Consider the following 18,787-nt stretch of genomic DNA (forward strand, 5'->3'; position numbering starts at 1 on the left):
TACCTCATTGCGCCTCTTTTTTTCTTTGCGTCATGTGCTGTTTGGGGAGGGTTTTTTGGAAGGGACATCCTGCGTGACACTGCAGTGCCACTCCTAGATGGGCCCGGTGTTTGTGTCGGCCACTAGGGTCGCTAATCTTACTCACACAGCTACCTCATTGCGCCTCTTTTTTTCTTTGCGTCATGTGCTGTTTGGGGAGGGTTTTTTGGAAGGGACATCCTGCGTGACACTGCAGTGCCACTCCTAGATGGGCCCGGTGTTTGTGTCGGCCACTAGGGTCGCTAATCTTACTCACACAGTCAGTTACCTCATTGCGCCTCTTTTTTTCTTTGCGTCATGTGCTGTTTGGGGAGGGTTTTTTGGAAGGGCCATCCTGCGTGACACTGCAGTGCCACTCCTAGATGGGCCCGGTGTTTGTGTCGGCCACTAGGGTCGCTAATCTTACTCACACAGCTACCTCATTGCGCCTCTTTTTTTCTTTGCGTCATGTGCTGTTTGGGGAGGGTTTTTTGGAAGGGCCATCCTGCGTGACACTGCAGTGCCACTCCTAGATGGGCCCGGTGTTTGTGTCGGCCACTAGGGTCGCTAATCTTACTCACACAGCTACCTCATTGCGCCTCTTTTTTTCTTTGCGTCATGTGCTGTTTGGGGAGGGTTTTTTGGAAGGGACATCCTGCGTGACACTGCAGTGCCACTCCTAGATGGGCCCGGTGTTTGTGTCGGCCACTAGGGTCGCTTATCTTACTCACACAGCGACCTCGGTGCAAATTTTAGGACTAAAAATAATATTGTGAGGTGTGAGGTATTCAGAATAGACTGAAAATGAGTGTAAATTATGGTTTTTGAGGTTAATAATACTTTGGGATCAAAATGACCCCCAAATTCTATGATTTAAGCTGTTTTTTAGTGTTTTTGGAAAAAAACACCCGAATCCAAAACACACCCGAATCCGACAAAAATAATTCGGTGAGGTTTTGCCAAAACGCGTTCGAACCCAAAACACGGCCGCGGAACCGAACCCAAAACCAAAACACAAAACCCGAAAAATTTCAGGCGCTCATCTCTAGTTCTGGGTGGCTCTTTAGGATGCAGCGTGCCATTCCAGGCACTATACAAGCCAAATACTGGTGCCACGGGGGAGCCAAGGCCCTATCCCCTAGGCACTGTGCCATGGGTGGGGGCACTGCTTGCCCACCCCTTGTTATGGCCATTGGCTAGTTTCACAGGAGTCTGGGGCGAGCTCAGAAGAAGTGTTATGCCTTATGCTGAATCCCGGGTTTCGCATGGTGTCTGATACACAAAGCGCTGCCGATCCCCAAGGTACCCAGCCAGCACATATATTACATACATCTGAACATGTATGTCTATATGTGCTCATGTATGTTTATATGTGCTAAGCGGTTCCCCCCTGCACTATCTGGTCGGTGTTGCAGCCCCTGCCTCTGGTTACGACCCTGTCCCATAAAAAATAGTAATAATCACTGGAAAACGATGAAACACCGACATAAATCAGAAGATATTTCAAGAACTCTTATTCATAGATGATTTAAAATACTGTTAACAAAATGAACAATGAAAAAAAGATGAATTGCCTCGTTTTATAAAGGAACAGATTGAGAAGCAACAGGAAACATCATTAATACAAACATAACACGGAGACCAGTGAAGCGCTGTTACAAAATATTCATTTACTGTCGTAGATTATGTTACAGGGCTTTTGTTGGGGAATATTATGTATGAGAAAAAATAACTACACAATGATTTCTGTCACAACCTTCAGTTCTGCAGGAAGCAGCGCATGGGTTAGAGTAATAAAACTCACACCACCTCAATATATTCATGAGCTGAGCTTTATTTCCATGCAAAGAGCGCTCCCTCCAGAGGCCGGCGATGGTAAGACAACTGGCTGTTTGTAGAGTGACAGAAAATACGATAGATTGACGCAGTGAGCCTATATATACCAGAAAACTATATTTTGTACAGGTCATTGAATTTTGTTGTCATGACGTAGCCGTTTAGAGAAAGGGATTCGGGTGAAGAACTGGTGACCGGCGGTCTCCTGACCGCCGGTCACCTTACCGACGCCGGGATCCCGGCGGGGAGGGGCGAGTGCAGCAAGCCCCTTGCGGGCTCGCTGCGCTCGCCACGCTGCGGGCTCGGTGGCGACCTGCGGTCGCCACGGGTTCTATTCACACTCTATGGGTGTCGTGGACACCCACGAGTGGAAATAGTCCCTGTTGGTCGGCATGCCGACCATCGGGATAGTGAGCCGTCGGGCTCACGGAGGAGGTCATGTGACTGTCGGTCAGCTGACCGGCGGTTACATGAATACCACCCAGGGAGGTCAGCTGACCGGCGGTCACATGAATACCACCCAGGGATTCCTGTCCTCCTGGCATATCCTTTCCTCTCAGCATACACTGCAGTCAATGCTTCATCATCAGTCAACGTTGTGGTGGGAATAAGCATTTTTACATTATATGCCAGTTATGTACTAACAATTATTACAGAGATAGCACTTTTGATAAAGCGCTGTCCCTGCAAACTACTTCAGTTACTGGCACACTGGAAGTCGAAGGTTTTGAGAAACGGATCGCAAAATCCACCCCCTCTTAAAATGCCTCCATACTGTAGGTATAAAGTGGCTACCGCCACCTGAGAATGGCGATAGGTTGGTTTTGCCTTGTAAATGGCAAAACCATGGAGAGAGATAAAGTGGATAGAAATTGGCGTATCTAAAAGGGGTGCAAGGTGTGCAGTGCACATGGGCTCCTGGGTCCAGGGGGCCCACAGCACACCCATTTAATTATACTTATGCCTCCAGAGTCCTGTGATGGACAGTCCTGCAGACAGAAATCACCGTGAAAATGTCCACCGCTGACGTGGACGCCATGTTCATGGAGAACTGGGCGCACAAAGCAAGAGTCTACAGCACTGCAGCCGCTGCCATAGAGGAGAGGGCCTGCACCGGCACTGCACACAGACCTCCTCCTTTTTAATCCGCCCATGGTACCAGCCAGTCAGCTCCTAACTGCCATGTTACAAGCTGGGTTTGAAAAATGATAGTTAGGAACTGATTGGTTGGTATTTTAGCTCTCTTCACTTTATCTCTCTCCAAGGTTTGATAAATCTTCCCACTGTAAGCAACTTTATTCCCTCCTGAATATACCACATACTTACCTACTTTTCTGCCCCCTCCTCCGGGAGGAGGCAGCATTGTAGGTGCATGGGGGCGTGGCCGGCAGCAGGATGGGCGGTCCGGGGGTGTGGCCAACAGAGTAGTGGACAGTCCGGGGATGTGGCATCAGGATCGCATCATCGTGGCTCTGCCCCCCGCTATGCAGTGCCGAGAAAAGAGGCGCTGTATAGCGGGGGGCAGAGCTACGATGACGCGATTCAGCGCAAATCGCGTCATCGGACCCCCTCGGACCACCCACTTGTTCTCTGCTGCGGCCGACTGAGGAGGGTCGTGGAGGGGCAGCATGGAAAGCGGGAGGCTTTCCCACCTTTCCGGGGGGCTGGGAGGGCCACCCGATTTTCGGGAGCCTCCCGGCCATTCCGGGAGGGTAGGCAAGTATGATATACCATTCTGACATAAACAAGACTTCTATTCAATCAGCTCCAGTCCTAACAGTCCTTTTGCAAACACAGCCTGATTGTTTGGTCCTTTATCTCTCTCCACTTTATCTTTCTCCAAGCTTTGATACATCTCTCCCAGGATCTTGGTGGAGGGGTAAACTAAGGTTTACTGCTATTGGACAACAGGTTGTCCAATAGCAGACAGTCTTTGATACATCTCTCCCAGGATCTTGGTGGAGGGGTAAACTAAGGTTTACTGCTATTGGACAACAGGTTGTCCAATAGCAGACAGTCTGTTAAATCCAAGAATAGGTCACAGGTAGCGTGGCCAATCCTGGGCCATTTTTTCAATCCCAGGCATCGGGATTGAAAAATGGTCAATCCCAGGATACCTGTGATTGGTTTGTTTCCTGTGTCAACGACCCCCTACCCGTCCCTCACCACACACATAACTTACCACCGTGTTACCAGGGAAGACGGGTAGGTAACTTCCTCTGGTTCGGTGAGGTCTGTGCAGCGGGTGGCGGGCGGCTGGTTGCGCAGCATGACCTCTGACTTCATGTCACGCTGCGCAGTGGGAGCCGGGAGGAGGGAGCCGGGCAGTGTCTGAGCCTCATGAGGACGCTCAACTCTGCCCTGCATTAAAAAACAAGGGACCACCTGATCCCGAATTGAATCCCGGACGATTTTTGGCCTAAATCCCGGGATTCCGCCGATCTCGGTATTGGCCACCCTAGTCTCAGGTATCTTCCATATACAATACAAAAAAGAGAAAGTTAAAGGGAAAATATTAAGCCAATTCCACTGAATATAAAACTTCACACTGTACATAACAATGTAGCCAGGTCACAGCAACCACGTATCTCAGATGGTGTCTTCCTTAACAGACCAGGAAGTAATGGAAATGTATTATCTGTTTATACAGTGTATCAATAGTATCAAATGATTACAAAGTATGCACTAGTACAGTAGCCATCTGTGTTTGTGTTAAGATTCATATTTAGTAGACTTTGGGGGAGACGTAATAAGCAGTGAAAAGAGTGCAGAAGTGAGCCAGTGGAGATGTTGCCCATGGCAACCAATCAGATTCTCTGTATAATTTTATAGTATGCAAATTATAAATGTTACTTCAGTGCTGATTGGTTGCATGTGCAACGTCTCCACTGGCTCACTTCTCCGTGGCAACCAATCAGCTGCTCTCTATAATTTATAGTATGCAAATTATAAATGTTGCTTTAATGCTGATTGGTTGCCATGGGCAACTTCTCCACTGGCTCAGTTCTACATGGCAACCAATCAGCTGCTCTCTATAATTTTATAGTATGCAAATTGTAAATGTTGTTTTAATGCTGATTGGTTGCCATGGGCAAGTTCTCCAGTGGCTCACTTATCCACTCTTTTCACTGCTTAGTACATCTCCCCCTTTTTATTGATTGTTTGAGTATAGTTCATTGATGGTGGGGCCAAAGAATGGGGGTGTCTACTACCCCAGTTCTGCTATTCGGGGTCTTATTGTACAAATATTATTATTTAAGTGGAGTTTCCCTTTAACAACGACTTATTGGTCCATGTTGGTAAATGTATATTACAGCGAGGAATATACATTGAAAATATGTTCACAATGAGAAAAACTAGTTGGATCAATGTTGACACATTAATGTATGTTTTCAATGCAATCGTGTGTTTTTCCAGCTGTTCGTATTAACACATATATGAAAGAGCCTTAAAATATTCATGCAGTTGTGTATGATCGATTGCTTCTATTAGAACTTATGTAGACTATTTCAATTTCACAGAGAAAAAAAACAATCACCAGGAATATTAATGCAGCCCTCACAGTAAATGTCACTTTTTGTTAGTTACGCTGAATGCAGGCACACTGGAAATACAGTGCAATATACTGTACCTGCAATACCTTGTCCACACCAGCAGAGGCATACATCATGTACTTCAGCAGAAAAGGCAATACACAGGGGAATTCAATTAAATGCGCCATTGAACAGCATCGGTGTCACAATCCGTTGCTCTGGAGTTCAGGCCTACTTCCTCCAAACCAAAGTTCCCACCAAAGCACTGACATGGACACAGCCATGTTGGAGTAAGTCACCTGATTGATCTCAGCCATTCCAATAGCTGCTTCCCAGTCAGCTGACCATAGGAACCAATCACAAGTGACTGATACCTATAAAGGAAACAGCTTTGCCACTCTCAAGTCACCAGTACAACGTCGCTTCCACAGTGTGTCAGGGGCCTAGACTTTTCGTTTAGGGAAGGGGGGGGGGGGGTTAAAAATTAATCCTGACTCCTCCCTTCTCTTTTCTCCCTTGTCATTATGATCCCATCCTGAGCACTCTGCGCCATCTCCCCTGTGGCTCCATGAGGCAGCTCATCCTTTTACATCCCCCCTTGTATCTACAACGTAGTGACTATATGAATACATGAAATTAATAACTTCTTCTACACACATTACATTATTTAGAACCCTCATCACATGCATTACATTAACTGCATACTGTGCCTACACACCATAATGACCTGCACATTTCAGTAATAGCCCCATAATAATAGCCAACTCCAACCAGCTGCACTTGTGGAGATCCAATTAACTTACCAACATATTTTTGGAATGTCGGAGGAAACCGGAGCATCCAGAGGAAACCCACGCAAGCACAGGGAGAATATAAAAACTCCACACAGTTAGGGCTGTGGTAGGAACCAAACCCCGGACATCAGTGCTGTGAGGCAATAATGCAAACCATTACACCATCCGTGCGGCCTTCATGCTATAATGGTAGCCATTTTGGCAATGAAATCCAACAGGCAACCAGTGATATTCTGCATTCAGTCTGTCAAAAGCAGGAACTTACGGATTGCACATTTCAGACTGGGTAATATCATCTCCATTCGCTGGGCATTACACTGGACCTATACCTATTGCTAATCTTGCATCCTGAAATAATTGAGTCTATATAATCTTATAGGCTAAACTCTCTACACCCATTGGAATCTGTCAGACTGGTCTTTTCAGAGCTTGCCAATATAGTATACTATTATATTATACATCTGTGTCTGTTTTGTATTTGCCAATGAATTTAACTTATGTTTTTTAAATTCAACTACCTTTTAATCATTTTTTACATCCCAAGACCCAAAGTCCCATTTCTCCTTTTTCCATATACTACTGTACATTCTCTTCGGCTGCTGGACGGCAACATAGAGGTATTCGGGGAAGAGTAGCCGGGATGCGGCAGAGATACCCACCGCTGTTACACACACAAAAACCGAAACTACCTGTACAGCGACTCCGTCATTTGGGCGGGGGCAGCTCCAGGTACGTGGCGGCAGCTGTGTGCGGCTAACCTCCGGCACCTAATGTCAGCCTAGTCCTTCCGTGCGGCTGCTTCCAGGAACGTGACCACAGTAGCGGCGGGCAGCTGGCTGCGAGCTGACAGTGCTGCAGAATCAGCAAGTAGATGTTTATGTTCCCGTATGTTAGGGGTGCGATCGCCCTTATCGCCCCCTGCTAAATCTGCCACTGCAGTGTATGCAGCTCTGTACTCCCATCCTCAGTCCTCAAGGCACACTAACAGTGCAGGTTTTAATGATGTCCAGGCTTCAGCACAGATCGTTAAATCAAGATAACTGAGGTACTAATTAAGTCGCCTGTGCTCAAGCATGGATATCACTAAAACCAGGACTGTTAGTGTATCTTGAGGGCCGAGGTTGGGAATTCCTGCAATAGCACAATTAATTGAATTCTCCCAAAGAAGCTTACAGTCAAGTAAAAAAACGCTCGAGTCAGATTAAAGAGCATCCTTACATATACACATGGGAGGTCAATAATGAAGCACTAAATAGCCATGGTGCTGCTCATTATCATCTCTGATTCGGCCATGCACCTCGATTTGTACAAGCCCACCTTGATTTCGGGAAAAGTTCATAGGTTCCCAGAGAAGGGGAGATGGCATTATTTGCAGAGTGTAGTTGGGTGGGTAGTGGGTAGTAGTTGGGTGGAGTGAGAACATTCTTTAGCCAGTACTGAGTAGGTCCAATGTTGCACCTAGTTTCATGGAAGAGTGCAAGACCAAGATTTCCTTTTGTAGAGTGAAATTATTGAAATGCAATAAAGGTGAGGAGGCAGTGTTTTTATTTGAGTGTTCCTTGCTTTGTGGAGTGATAAACTCCTATTAAAAAAAACGTGATCTTTGCATCGGCTGTGGGCAGACGTGTTTCGCAACTTGCTGTAGATGTGCATTTGATGTCTCTTTCCTTTTATGATTTAATTAAGGCATAAATTAATGTAAACCAATTTGTGTAGGATAATAACAGCAAATATGTATTTTAAAGGGATGGTTATAAAGTGGTAGGTGGCTGGACTTTTGAGGTGACATCTATAGTTTGTGCAGTGCACCTCTTCAGACATTCCCACATCTCTGACCATTCAAACCAAATATTTAGTTAGGCTTAGATAAGAAGCTTTGGAATACTTGTGCAAATATTGCTTCTGCTATCAAGATGGCTGCCTCCACTGTGTGTGCTGGTGACACACAGATACTGTACACACAGATAATTGAGGTTCTCTGTCTATATTATGCGAATATATGTACAGAATGGTCTTCTCCCTTTGTTGTTGCGGTTCTTCCCGCAATGCGTACCTATCGCAGCAGCCATTGTGCAGTATAATGTACCATATGTATAAGTAAAGTATGCAGACTGGAAACTGATCCCTAAAGCAGTGGTTTTCAAACTGTGTCCAGGACTATATCAAATTATTTATGGACAAAGTGATAGGCAAAACCAGTGCTAGTGGCTGCCAATCATAATACATGTGGACAATCAGGAGCACAACTGTACACCATCACATAACTGAATCTAAGGCTGGGTACACACTTGGCGATATGCACCAGATATATCGTTTGATCCGGTGGATCGGACCATATATCGTTCACATTGTCCAGTGTGTATTCACTATATCATTAAATGATGCACGTTCCCGTGGGTCGTTAACGAGGTAAAATATCTTTCGTTTTCACCTTGAAATCTAAAGATATTGTACAAAAAGGCCTGCACCTGGATGCCATCTTGTACAGTGTGGTCTATTCATGAAGCAGTGAAAAGAGTGGAGAAAAGGACCAGTGGAGAAGTTGCCTATGGCAACCAATCAGCTTTGAAGGAAGCCTATATCAAGTGCCGCCTATAAAATGTAAGGGAGATGCTGATTTGTTGCCACAGGCAACTTCTCCACTGCTCTGTTTCTCCACTCTTTTCACTGCTTTATGAATAGACCCCTGTATCTTTAGTTTTCAAGATGAAAACTAAAGATATTGTACCTCAATAACAACCCGTAGGAGCTGATACTCTATGGTGCCATGATGATACTCTATGGTGCCGTGCTGATACTCTATGGTGCCGTGATTCAAGAAAGTTTGGCAACCACTGCCCTAAAGGGTGGGGTGGGGCCCACCAGAGATTTCCATAGTACCCCTGTTGGTCACTCCCACCCTGGCTTCAGGAAAGGGGTGGGGTGATCATATTCATATTTCTGTGGTGGGCTGATCACATTCATATTTCTGTGAGCCTGCAACAACACCATAGTGGTACTTGATATCTGTAATACCGAAAACAGAATGTATGAGGAAATGAGGACAGTTTATGCGCGCTTACCTTCCACACAAGACGGCCGTGCCCTGGTAGTGCCAGCTACCTGCCCTGGGAAGCACGAGCATTTCACAGTCTGCGATCTCTCCTCAATGCGATTTTTATTGCAGCACCGATGAACTGCAACAACCTCACACGTTCCTTGCTTGACCTGATGATGCACTAAACACAGATAAAAGTGAAATGTGATGTCAGTTCTGTGAATTAGCTCACCAGTAAGAGCTCTACATTATCTTTATCTAAGAAAGCCTCAAAGTTTTGTTAGTAATAAATTAACAGATGCAGCAGGCATTTTGCTTGAACACAGATACCAGCTAATCTTGTTAATAATGAGGTGCCCAATGAATAATGAATATTTGCATTTATAGGGAGAGATTTATCAGGGCTTGGGGAGAGATAAAGTGGAGAGTGATAAAGGGGGTCATTCCGAGTTGATCGCTCGCTACGGATTTTTGCAGCGATCATGGCAAAACGGGGCTAATCTGCGCATGCGTAAGCACCGCAATGCGCAGGCGCGTCGTACGAGTACATAGTGGTTCGTTACCCAGCGATGGCTTCTACGACGATTCCGTTCGCACAGCCGGTCGCAAGGAGATTGACAGAAAGAGGGCATTCGTGGGTGTCAGCTGACCGTTTTCTGGGAGTGTTTGGCAAAACACAGGCGTGTCCAGGCGTTTGCAGGGCGGGTGTCTGACGTCAATTCCGGGAACAAAAACACTGAAGTGATCGCAAGGACTGAGTAAGTCCAGACCTACTCTGAAACTGCACAAAATGTTTTTGCAGAGCTCCGCTGCAAAGACGTTCGCACACTTGCAAAGCGAAAATACACTCCCCCGTGGGCGGCGACTATGCGTTTGCACGGCTGTTAAAAATAGCTAGCGAGCAGCAATCGACTCGGAATGAGGGCCTAAGTACCAACAAATCAGCTCCTGACTGTCATGTTACAGGCTGTGTTTGTAAAATGACAGGAGTTGATTGGTTGGTAGTTTATCTTTCTACACTTTATCTCTCTCCAAGTTTTGATAAATCTTCCCCATGATATAGAAACATAGATTTGACGGCAGATAAGAACCACTTGGCCCATCTAGTCTGCCTTGTTTTTTTTTACTGATTTGATCCTTGCTATAGATATCCTTATGTCAATCCCAAGCAGGCTTAAATTGCTAACGAGGTAGCATATTCAATAAAATAATCATGTTATAGCACATACAAATAAATGTACTGTATTAAGCAAGCAATTGTTCAATAAGAAAACGCAGATAGGCAGTTCCATAAATATTATTCTACCACTTACATTTCTATAAATATATATAAGACACGTTATAGTGAAGATTTCTCTAAATCCATTCTGATGACCAATTAGGGGGTGATTAAGCGTTGCATGTAATGTAAGTACATTTGTGTTGTATTAATGGGCTTGATTCTGAAGTGGGAGTAGACCAAAAAAAGAGCAAGTAACGTAACGGTACACCTGGACAAACCATGTAGAAATGCAAGGGATGTGTAGATGTATGCTGTATGTGGATTGCATCACTGTTATCCACTTGTCATACAGGAAGTGTTTGTTACACAGGAAGTTTCGCTGTAGTAATTCTTCAGAATGACTTGCAGGTAGTAAAGACCCACTTCTGCAGCTCTCCAGAGTCCTGTGGTGATTTGCACACAGACCATTTTACAGGGTGCAAATACATGGATTATTTTGCATGCAGGGTAAATAATGGCTGCTTTTGCATGTAGCCCACAAATGCTGGGCAGCTTTATTTTTACAGTACAATTTAGATTTGAGTCTGAACACAACCCCATCTGAAATCTAAATTTCTCTGCACATTTTACATTCCCCCCCACCCCACGGTGCAACATGGTTTGCAAAGGTCCACAGTTTCTTGCTCTTTTTTTGCTTTACTGCCACCTCATAATCAGCCTAACATGCATGTGCATCTCTTATAGTGCTAGTTTTAGATATATTTACCTGACATTTGCGCCACCATACAAGTGGCGTTCATGTACAAATGCAGTACTGGTGGTGCACTGACATCACCGAGCACAGCCCACTCTCAGCCAGTAGTTACACTACAGACAACTGATAAAAGTCACGGAATGTGGGGGGTGGCTCTAAAGTTGAAGTGTGAAAGTTAGGTGAACGACGAGAACTGTCAGCATTCTGAATATAGCTTCAATGAAGGAGAAATATTGGAGGCCCCAACACTGCTTCAAGTGAAGTTTATTATCCAGATATTTTTGTGTGACCTGTAATATGACATACAAGGGAATTTCATAATTTATTGTGCCTGAGCGGTAGAAGGGTGAAATTCCACCATGTGCCGCCCCTACCGCCTAAACTTGTAATGATGAGAGAGCTGGGACCCCAGGGGGTGTGGATCATCAAATCGACAGTATCTAGGTCGACAATGTTTAGGTCGACCACTATTGGTCGACAATCACTAGGTCGACAGTGATGGAAGGTCGACAGGGTTTCTAGGTTGACATGTGGTAGGTCAACAGGTCAAAAGGTCGACATACCGGGAACCCCAATTAGTGCTTCGCTCGCCATGCTTCGGGCGAGGTACCTCGCTTCGCTCAGCACAGATTACTGTTCCAATCGTAGTCCACGTAGATTGTTAATTATGAAAAAGTTGGGAAAAAAATGTGAAAAACTCATGTCGACATTTTGACCTGTCGACCTAGCACATGTCGACCTAGAAACCCTGTCGACTTTCCGTCACTGTCGACCTAGTGACTGTCGACCTATAGTGGTCGACCTAGACAGTGTCAACCTTCAGACCGGATCCCCCTAGGGGATGCAGCGTTCCGATCGCTCCAGGCATCGTATAAGCCAGATGTTGGTGCCGTGGGGGAGTGGTGGTGCCACGTCACAGGTCCTGCACCTCTGGGCAGCGGCACCAATACTGACGGCACTACTGCAGAATACACCGTTTTTGGCTGTACTGTATGCTTTGTTTCATTACACTCTTCTGTTAGTCTGGCTTTTTTGGGCATTCATAAACTACAGCATCAGAACAAAATTCTCTGCTGACAAAACCTACGCGTGAGGTGTGGAATCGCTGCAGGATCCTGTGTTGCAGCATCTTTCTTAAGTAACAATGACACACACAGACAGCGTTTCTCAGTTTTGTTTTGTTTTCCGGATCCCTGCGACAACTCATTTAGCTTTCTTATTGTCTTCCTTTTGCCAAATGATCATCTGCTAGTAGAAAGATTGCTCGTATCCCGCTGCTCTCACAGTTTATCACTGACACTCGCAAGGCCTTGTTTACTCTGTTGCATTTACTAATACTGTAGCTCAATATAAAAAGAAGAGAGGGTCATGAAAGAGATGAAACAAGCCGCACTCGCCATTCAGATGTCTACTCAACTGAACACTTTGAAGGGTTCACTCTTTTGTAAGTAAAAAAAGAAAGAAAGAAAGAGGGGAATTTACAGGTGTAGGCTTTGCATGGCGTCATGTGGGTTTTGGTTACAGACAAAGCCATTCTGGCATCAAAAAATAGACTGAAAAAGGTAGAAATGAAATAACTGTCATGATCTTATTCAGTTATCATGTATCTCTTCAATATGCTTCCGTGAGCTGTGGCGGCCAATAGACTCTCACTTTGCACTTCTCGAAGCGCATTGCAGCATCCATACTAATAGGGACATATGCATCAACTCTTGGAGAGAGATAAAATGGAGCGAGATAAAGTACCAGCCAATCAGCTCCTAAATGCCATTACAGGCTGTGTTTGCAATATGACAATTAGGAGGTGATTGGTTGGTACTTGGGGCCTAATTCAGACTGGATCGCAGTCTGAAGCCCTTTGAGGAGTGTGCTCACGCAGCAGGTGCACTGCACGTGCGAACCCTGGGAGGCCCAGTGACTTGCTAAAAGTATCTTAGGGCTGCGATCGCCTCTGCCTGATTGATAGGCAGTCGTGGGACAGGAGGGGGCGTGCCAATGGCGTTAGAATACCGTTGATGTTGCACGGTCTGGACAACGCAGGCGTGTCCGGACCATTGGGGGGGGGCGGCCCACGGTGGCTGCGTGACGTCACATGCAGCAGCTACGAGTCTACGACCCGGGATGCAGCGGGTAGCCGCCTGTTAGCACAAATAGGCTGCGCAGGCAGGGAGCTACTTGGCGGGTGCAAAAGCATCAGCGCCGTGCGATGCTGTCGCACCTGTACGGGGGGGGAGTCCTGACATTCGGGGCGGACTAGTCCTGTGCTTTGCGTCCCCCCTCTCCCCCCGCATGTCAGAGAAACTGATCGTGGATATGCTAAATTAGCACATCTACAATCAGCTATGAATCACCCCCTTTATCTCTCTCCAAGTGTTGATGCATATGTACCATGGTCACATTGTTCAGATGGTGCACATAGTTTCACCTTAACATCAGATATCAGCCGTGATGGGAACCATAGTACAGTATGTAAGGACTAAGGGGAAGATGTATCAAGCCTTGGAGAGAGATAAGCACCAACCAAACAACTCCTAACTGTCATTTTTAAAACACAGCCTATAACATGGCAGTTGGGAGCTGACTGGTTGCTATACTTTATCTTTCTCCACTTTATCACTCTCTGAGGCTTGAAACATCTCCCCCTTAGTACTGTTCCATCAGTTTTGGAGATGAGCAGATGTCAGGCCAGTGAGCCACTAAGAGTTTCAAATGAATGTGGGCGGGATTTACTACAGGGAAAATGCAGTAAAACCTAAGTTTTACCGCATTTTCATATGTACTAACCGCCGACCGCTTTCGCCCCATAGGGTATTGCCATCTTTTTCTGGCGATACCCTATGGGATTCGTACCGCCGCATCCCGCCGCCGCCCCGCGCCGCTCACGATGACCCCCGTACCCCCGCATACCTGTGTGCTGCTGCTGGTGTGGCCCCCCTCCTCCTTCTCCCCCGCAGCACAGCCTTGTCTCCTTCCGGCTGCAGGGGGGAGGAGGAGGAGCCTGGGGACTCCCCGCACACATCACCTCCCGGGTCTGGGAGGTGACGAAGAACCCCGCCGACCCCTGAAGACATCATCGCGGGAGCCTCCTATACCGCATTGCGATACTAATCGCATATGTTAGTACATATGCGATTAGTATCGCTGCAGTAGGCGGCGAGGGGCTGCGATGTCTTATAGTACATCCCGCCCTGTATGTCTAACATAAGTAATGTTCTCATTTTCCATGCCAAGTCAAACCTGACTTTATACCAAGTACTACTAAGCTCATGTTACTTCTAAACTTTCTGATCTTAACATGTTTATGTTTCATAAACCTGAGCCTGCGTACCCTGACCACTGTTGGACAACCCCAAGGTGCTTCTAAAAGTCCAACTAGGAGGTTTCCATTCCCAGTTTGGTGAATGGCTGGAACTATCTACCAATCATATTGTATTTACAGCACACCGAGTGCAGTGGTGGGCTGGGCCGGGGGGGCAGTGTGCCACTTTCAGTGCTGCAGGGTCGCCCGCAGCCGCTCTCTCTCTTTATATGTGTAGAGTGCGGGAGGCAAGCAAAACAGCAGCATGGCAGCTGCTGCGGATGCTCCTGGCCACTCTCAGTTGTGCTATATACAATTGGAGCAGCCAGGCAGCTCTGCCTCCCTAAACTCCTCCCAGTCTCACAGCAGGCAGCATGCGCGATTGTGAGTGACAAGAGTTTGGCTGCATGCCACTGCCAGCGAGAAATTTGCTGTCTTTCAAGAATAGAGTGCTGTAGGGTGGGGTTGGGGGAGGACAGTCAAGCTGCTGGGGGTGGATATTGAAGGTGCTGGGGGAAGGAGGGGGGTGTACTATAGGGTGGACATTGATGGGGTAGTGAGTGCTGGGAGTTAAACTGTATAGAGGTCACTGGGAGTGGTGTGAGATGGACATTGAAAGTGCTGGTCAGGGAGTGCTGTGGGATGGGGAAATGCTGTGGGGTGGACACTGAAGGGGCCAGGGGGAGTGCTGTGAGAGGGGTATTGAAGGGGCTTGGGAGAGTGAGGTGGTTATTGAAGTTGGGGAGCACTTTGAGGTGGACACTGAAGGGACCAAAGAGTGCTGTGATGTGGACAGTGAAGGAGAGAGAAGAATTGCCTGGTTGACATAGAAGGGAGTGGGGAGTTCTCTGAGGTGGACCATAAAGGGGGGATGGCTGTGAGGGGGTCAGTGTGTACTGTGGGGGGCAGCATGTGAGCTGTGATGGGGTCACTGTGGCAGGGGATCAGAGAAAGGAGAATGTATTCTGTCAGGGGTGTCAGTGAGATGCGTGAGCACCCTGGGAGCCCAGTGAGATGCTAACGGCATCTCAAGGCTGCGATTGCCTCTGCCTGATTAACAGACAGAGGCGGGAGGGGGCGTGCCAATGGTGTTAAAATGCCGTTGGTGGGGCGCGGTCCGGACAACGCAGGCGTGTCTGGACCTTTGGGGGGAGGGCAGCCCGCAGCGACTGCGTGTGACGTCAGGACGCAGCGAATAGATGCCTGCCAGCGCAGCTACTCGCCAGGTGCAAAACCATCGCTGCTGTGTGATGCTTTTGCACCGTGCGGGGTTGGGAGGGCAGGGCCTGACATGCGGGGTAGACTAGAAAGTGATCGTAGATGTACTAAATTTAGCACATCTACGATCAGATCTGAATTACCCCCTGAGTGCACTGGGTAGATAGTGAGAGCTGTGAGGGGGACAGTGTGTCCTGTGGGGGGCACTGTGGCTGTGAGGTCAGTGTGTGCTGCGATGGCCTCAGTGTTATATGTAAGGAACTGGCAGTGAGCGAGAACTAGGGAGGGGGTAATGAGAGACAGGGGATGTAGTAAAATACTCACAGGAATCCGTCAGGATTTGGAACGTCGGGATACTGCTATTGACATTCTGACTGTCAGGACAACGACCGTCAGGATTACGATACCATCCTGGGACAGTCATAGTGTGGGTAATCAGGGATATATGCAGGTAAGACAATGAGACCACAGGGAGATATGCAGGGAGGGCTGGTAGAAAAGCCAGGACCACATGAATGTATTTTCCCCCCAGGCTAAACGTTACCAGGCAGCTCCTGATGGAGGGGCCTATTCATCACTAAATGACCCGTTACACATGTGAAAATGCTAGTTTCCATATATTTTATGTAACAGGCCAGTTATCCAGTGCCTCCTGAGCTGTTTGGCTCACCACACGTCCCTGGGTCAGATAGGACTGCCTGATAGTCAGCAAAACTCTGAAAACGTAAAGTTTTCGGAATTTGCCTGTGAGAACCAATGCCATCTTCAGATGCCGCTTGTTCTCAGAGTCACGCTCCTTCCTATGGGAAGAAATTCTGTGGATGCACAGATGGATTTGAGCAGAACCCTCATGCCAATTGTTTGGGGGGCGACACCTGCACCGAATTTCTAAAGAGGCGTGTGGCCTGCGTCGTCGGATGCAGTCTTCCTGGACCAGGCTGGCCGGTGCCTAAAACCATTGCGAATTGTGACCGATGGTCGGGACGGTGATCTGGGCTGCATCCGCAGATGCAGCTCTCAGATCCTCACAAACAGGAGACATCTATCTCTTACAGACGCCTCCTGCTGCACTTTGAATTTTAATGACACAGAATTGCACAGTCGCTTCCTTGCGCCTGTGCAATTCCTTACAATCATGAATCGGGCCAAAGTGCACACGCTGTTGGTTCGTTTTTGCTGTAATAAAATTAATGAAAAATGAAGTGAAACTAGTTCTGTGATATTCAGTCCCCTATCTAGATTATTTTTTGTTGTATAGGAAAAGATTGATCAAAACTTGGAGAGAGAAAAGTGGAGAGATATAACATACCAACCAATCAGCTCCTGTCATTATACACAGGGCCGGACTTGCTCACAGGTTTTACAAGCCAAACCCGCCCCCGTGGGCCCACTGCCAGGGGGTGGGGGGCACCTCCTTTAGGGATCAGGTTCCAGACTGCACTTGAATTATACATTATACTTGGGTGTAGTATGTTATGCATACTTGCCGACTTTAAATATCGCCTCTCTGGGAGAAACCCGGAGAGGAGACACTGCAGGAGAATTGGGGGGTGGGGCCGGGCTATGACATCATTAAGCCCCACCCCCACTCTCTGATTTGCGTCATTTTAACCCCTCCCCACTCCACAGACTCGCGTATACAGGAGTTTATTTCTTCATCCTGCCCGCATCACTAGGGTATAAGCAGGATGCGGGAGACCTGCCTACTCTTCCGGGGGTGCGGGGGGCTTCCCCAAAAAACAAGAGCCTCCCGCAGCTTCCGGGAGAGTAGGCAAGTATGATGTTATGCCGGCGGTCGGGATCCTGGCGCCCAACATACCGGCGCTGGGATCCTGACTGCCGGCATGCTGGCGGCGGGGCGAGCGAAAATGAGCCCCTTGCGAGCTTGCTGCGCTCGCCACACTGCGGGCATGGTGGCACGCTATGCGCGCCATGCTATTTATTCTCCCTCCAGGGGGGTCGTGGACTCCCAAGAGGGAGAATAGTCGTGGTATGCCGGGTGTCAGGATACCGGCGCCGGTATACTGAGCGCAGGGATCCCAACAGCCGTCATACTGAATACCACCCATTATACTTACGTTACATTATACTGCACAGGACTCTGGTATATTCTCTACAGGGCATTCTTGTTATTAATCTGGTACATTATCATGCATGTGCTAGCAGTATTCACTATATATAGGGGGCGGTCCGGGGGCATGGAGGAGTTGGGCCGGGGGCGTGGAGGAGGCAGTACGGGGTACCTGTAGCCCCGGCCACCGCTTTACAATACCCACATTACCGGCATCGTAAAGCGGAGGGCGGGGCTACGATGATGCGATTTAACGCGAAACGCGTCATCGCCCGAGGGGTGAGCGGGTGAAAAGGGGGGGTGCGGGCGGTGGGGAGAGGGATATGGGAGACTTGCCACAACCTTAAGCATGGGCCCCTACTACTGCATCCCCCCAAAGAGCCCTTCACGCCCCAGTCTGACACTGATTGTACAGGCTGTGTTTGAAAACTGACAGGAGCTAATTCGCTGGTACTTTATCTCTCTCCAAGCTTTGATAAATCTCCCTCAGAGTCTCCTCCTTCTCACTGTAATAAAATGTCACACTGGCAGCTGTATGTGGTTGCCATAAACCTGTAAAGGTCCGTGTATCACCAAAATGTCATTTAACAAGTTAATTCACAGCGCATAATGGATGGAATTGTGTAGACTTGTAATTCAGGAGCACTAATAATACAAAAAGGAGAAGTTCTAATGTGATATTTTAGAGTAACATGTTTATATGTACTTCAGACTGAAGGAGATAGGTGCCCCGGTACAGTATGGGTATAAGCTGGCGCAGTATAGCACTAGTTCCTGCTCTTGTTACTGTATATGTTTCGATCTTCATGTATATTTAGACGCGCTCCCTAAATGTGTTGTTGTTTTCTGGGTTTGTTGTTAATGCAGCTATTTGTGGCGGCCCCATCCCCCATATGGCATATGTGGTATCACTTTAGGAGTGGGTAGAAATAAGCAGAAATTATCAGTTTGCCATCTTAGCCTGTCTTATCTTCCTCCAACTCCTGTATACAGTTTCAATAACCAT

At 47.4% G+C, this 18,787-nt stretch overlaps 1 protein-coding gene across 1 annotated transcript in view; it reads right to left on the reverse strand.

Annotated features, from left to right (window-relative positions):
* TAFA4 (TAFA chemokine like family member 4) overlaps nt 1–18,787 on the reverse strand; it is a 492,869-nt gene that overhangs the window by 39,430 nt on the left and 434,652 nt on the right. Inside the window, exon 4 of the mRNA XM_063938840.1 lies at nt 9,244–9,399. Within this exon, the coding sequence (XP_063794910.1) occupies nt 9,244–9,399 (156 nt within the window). The remainder of the gene's footprint in view (nt 1–9,243; nt 9,400–18,787) is intronic.

Source organism: Pseudophryne corroboree, chromosome 9, assembly GCF_028390025.1.
Source record: "Pseudophryne corroboree isolate aPseCor3 chromosome 9, aPseCor3.hap2, whole genome shotgun sequence".
NCBI classification, from domain to species: Eukaryota; Metazoa; Chordata; class Amphibia; order Anura; family Myobatrachidae; genus Pseudophryne; species Pseudophryne corroboree.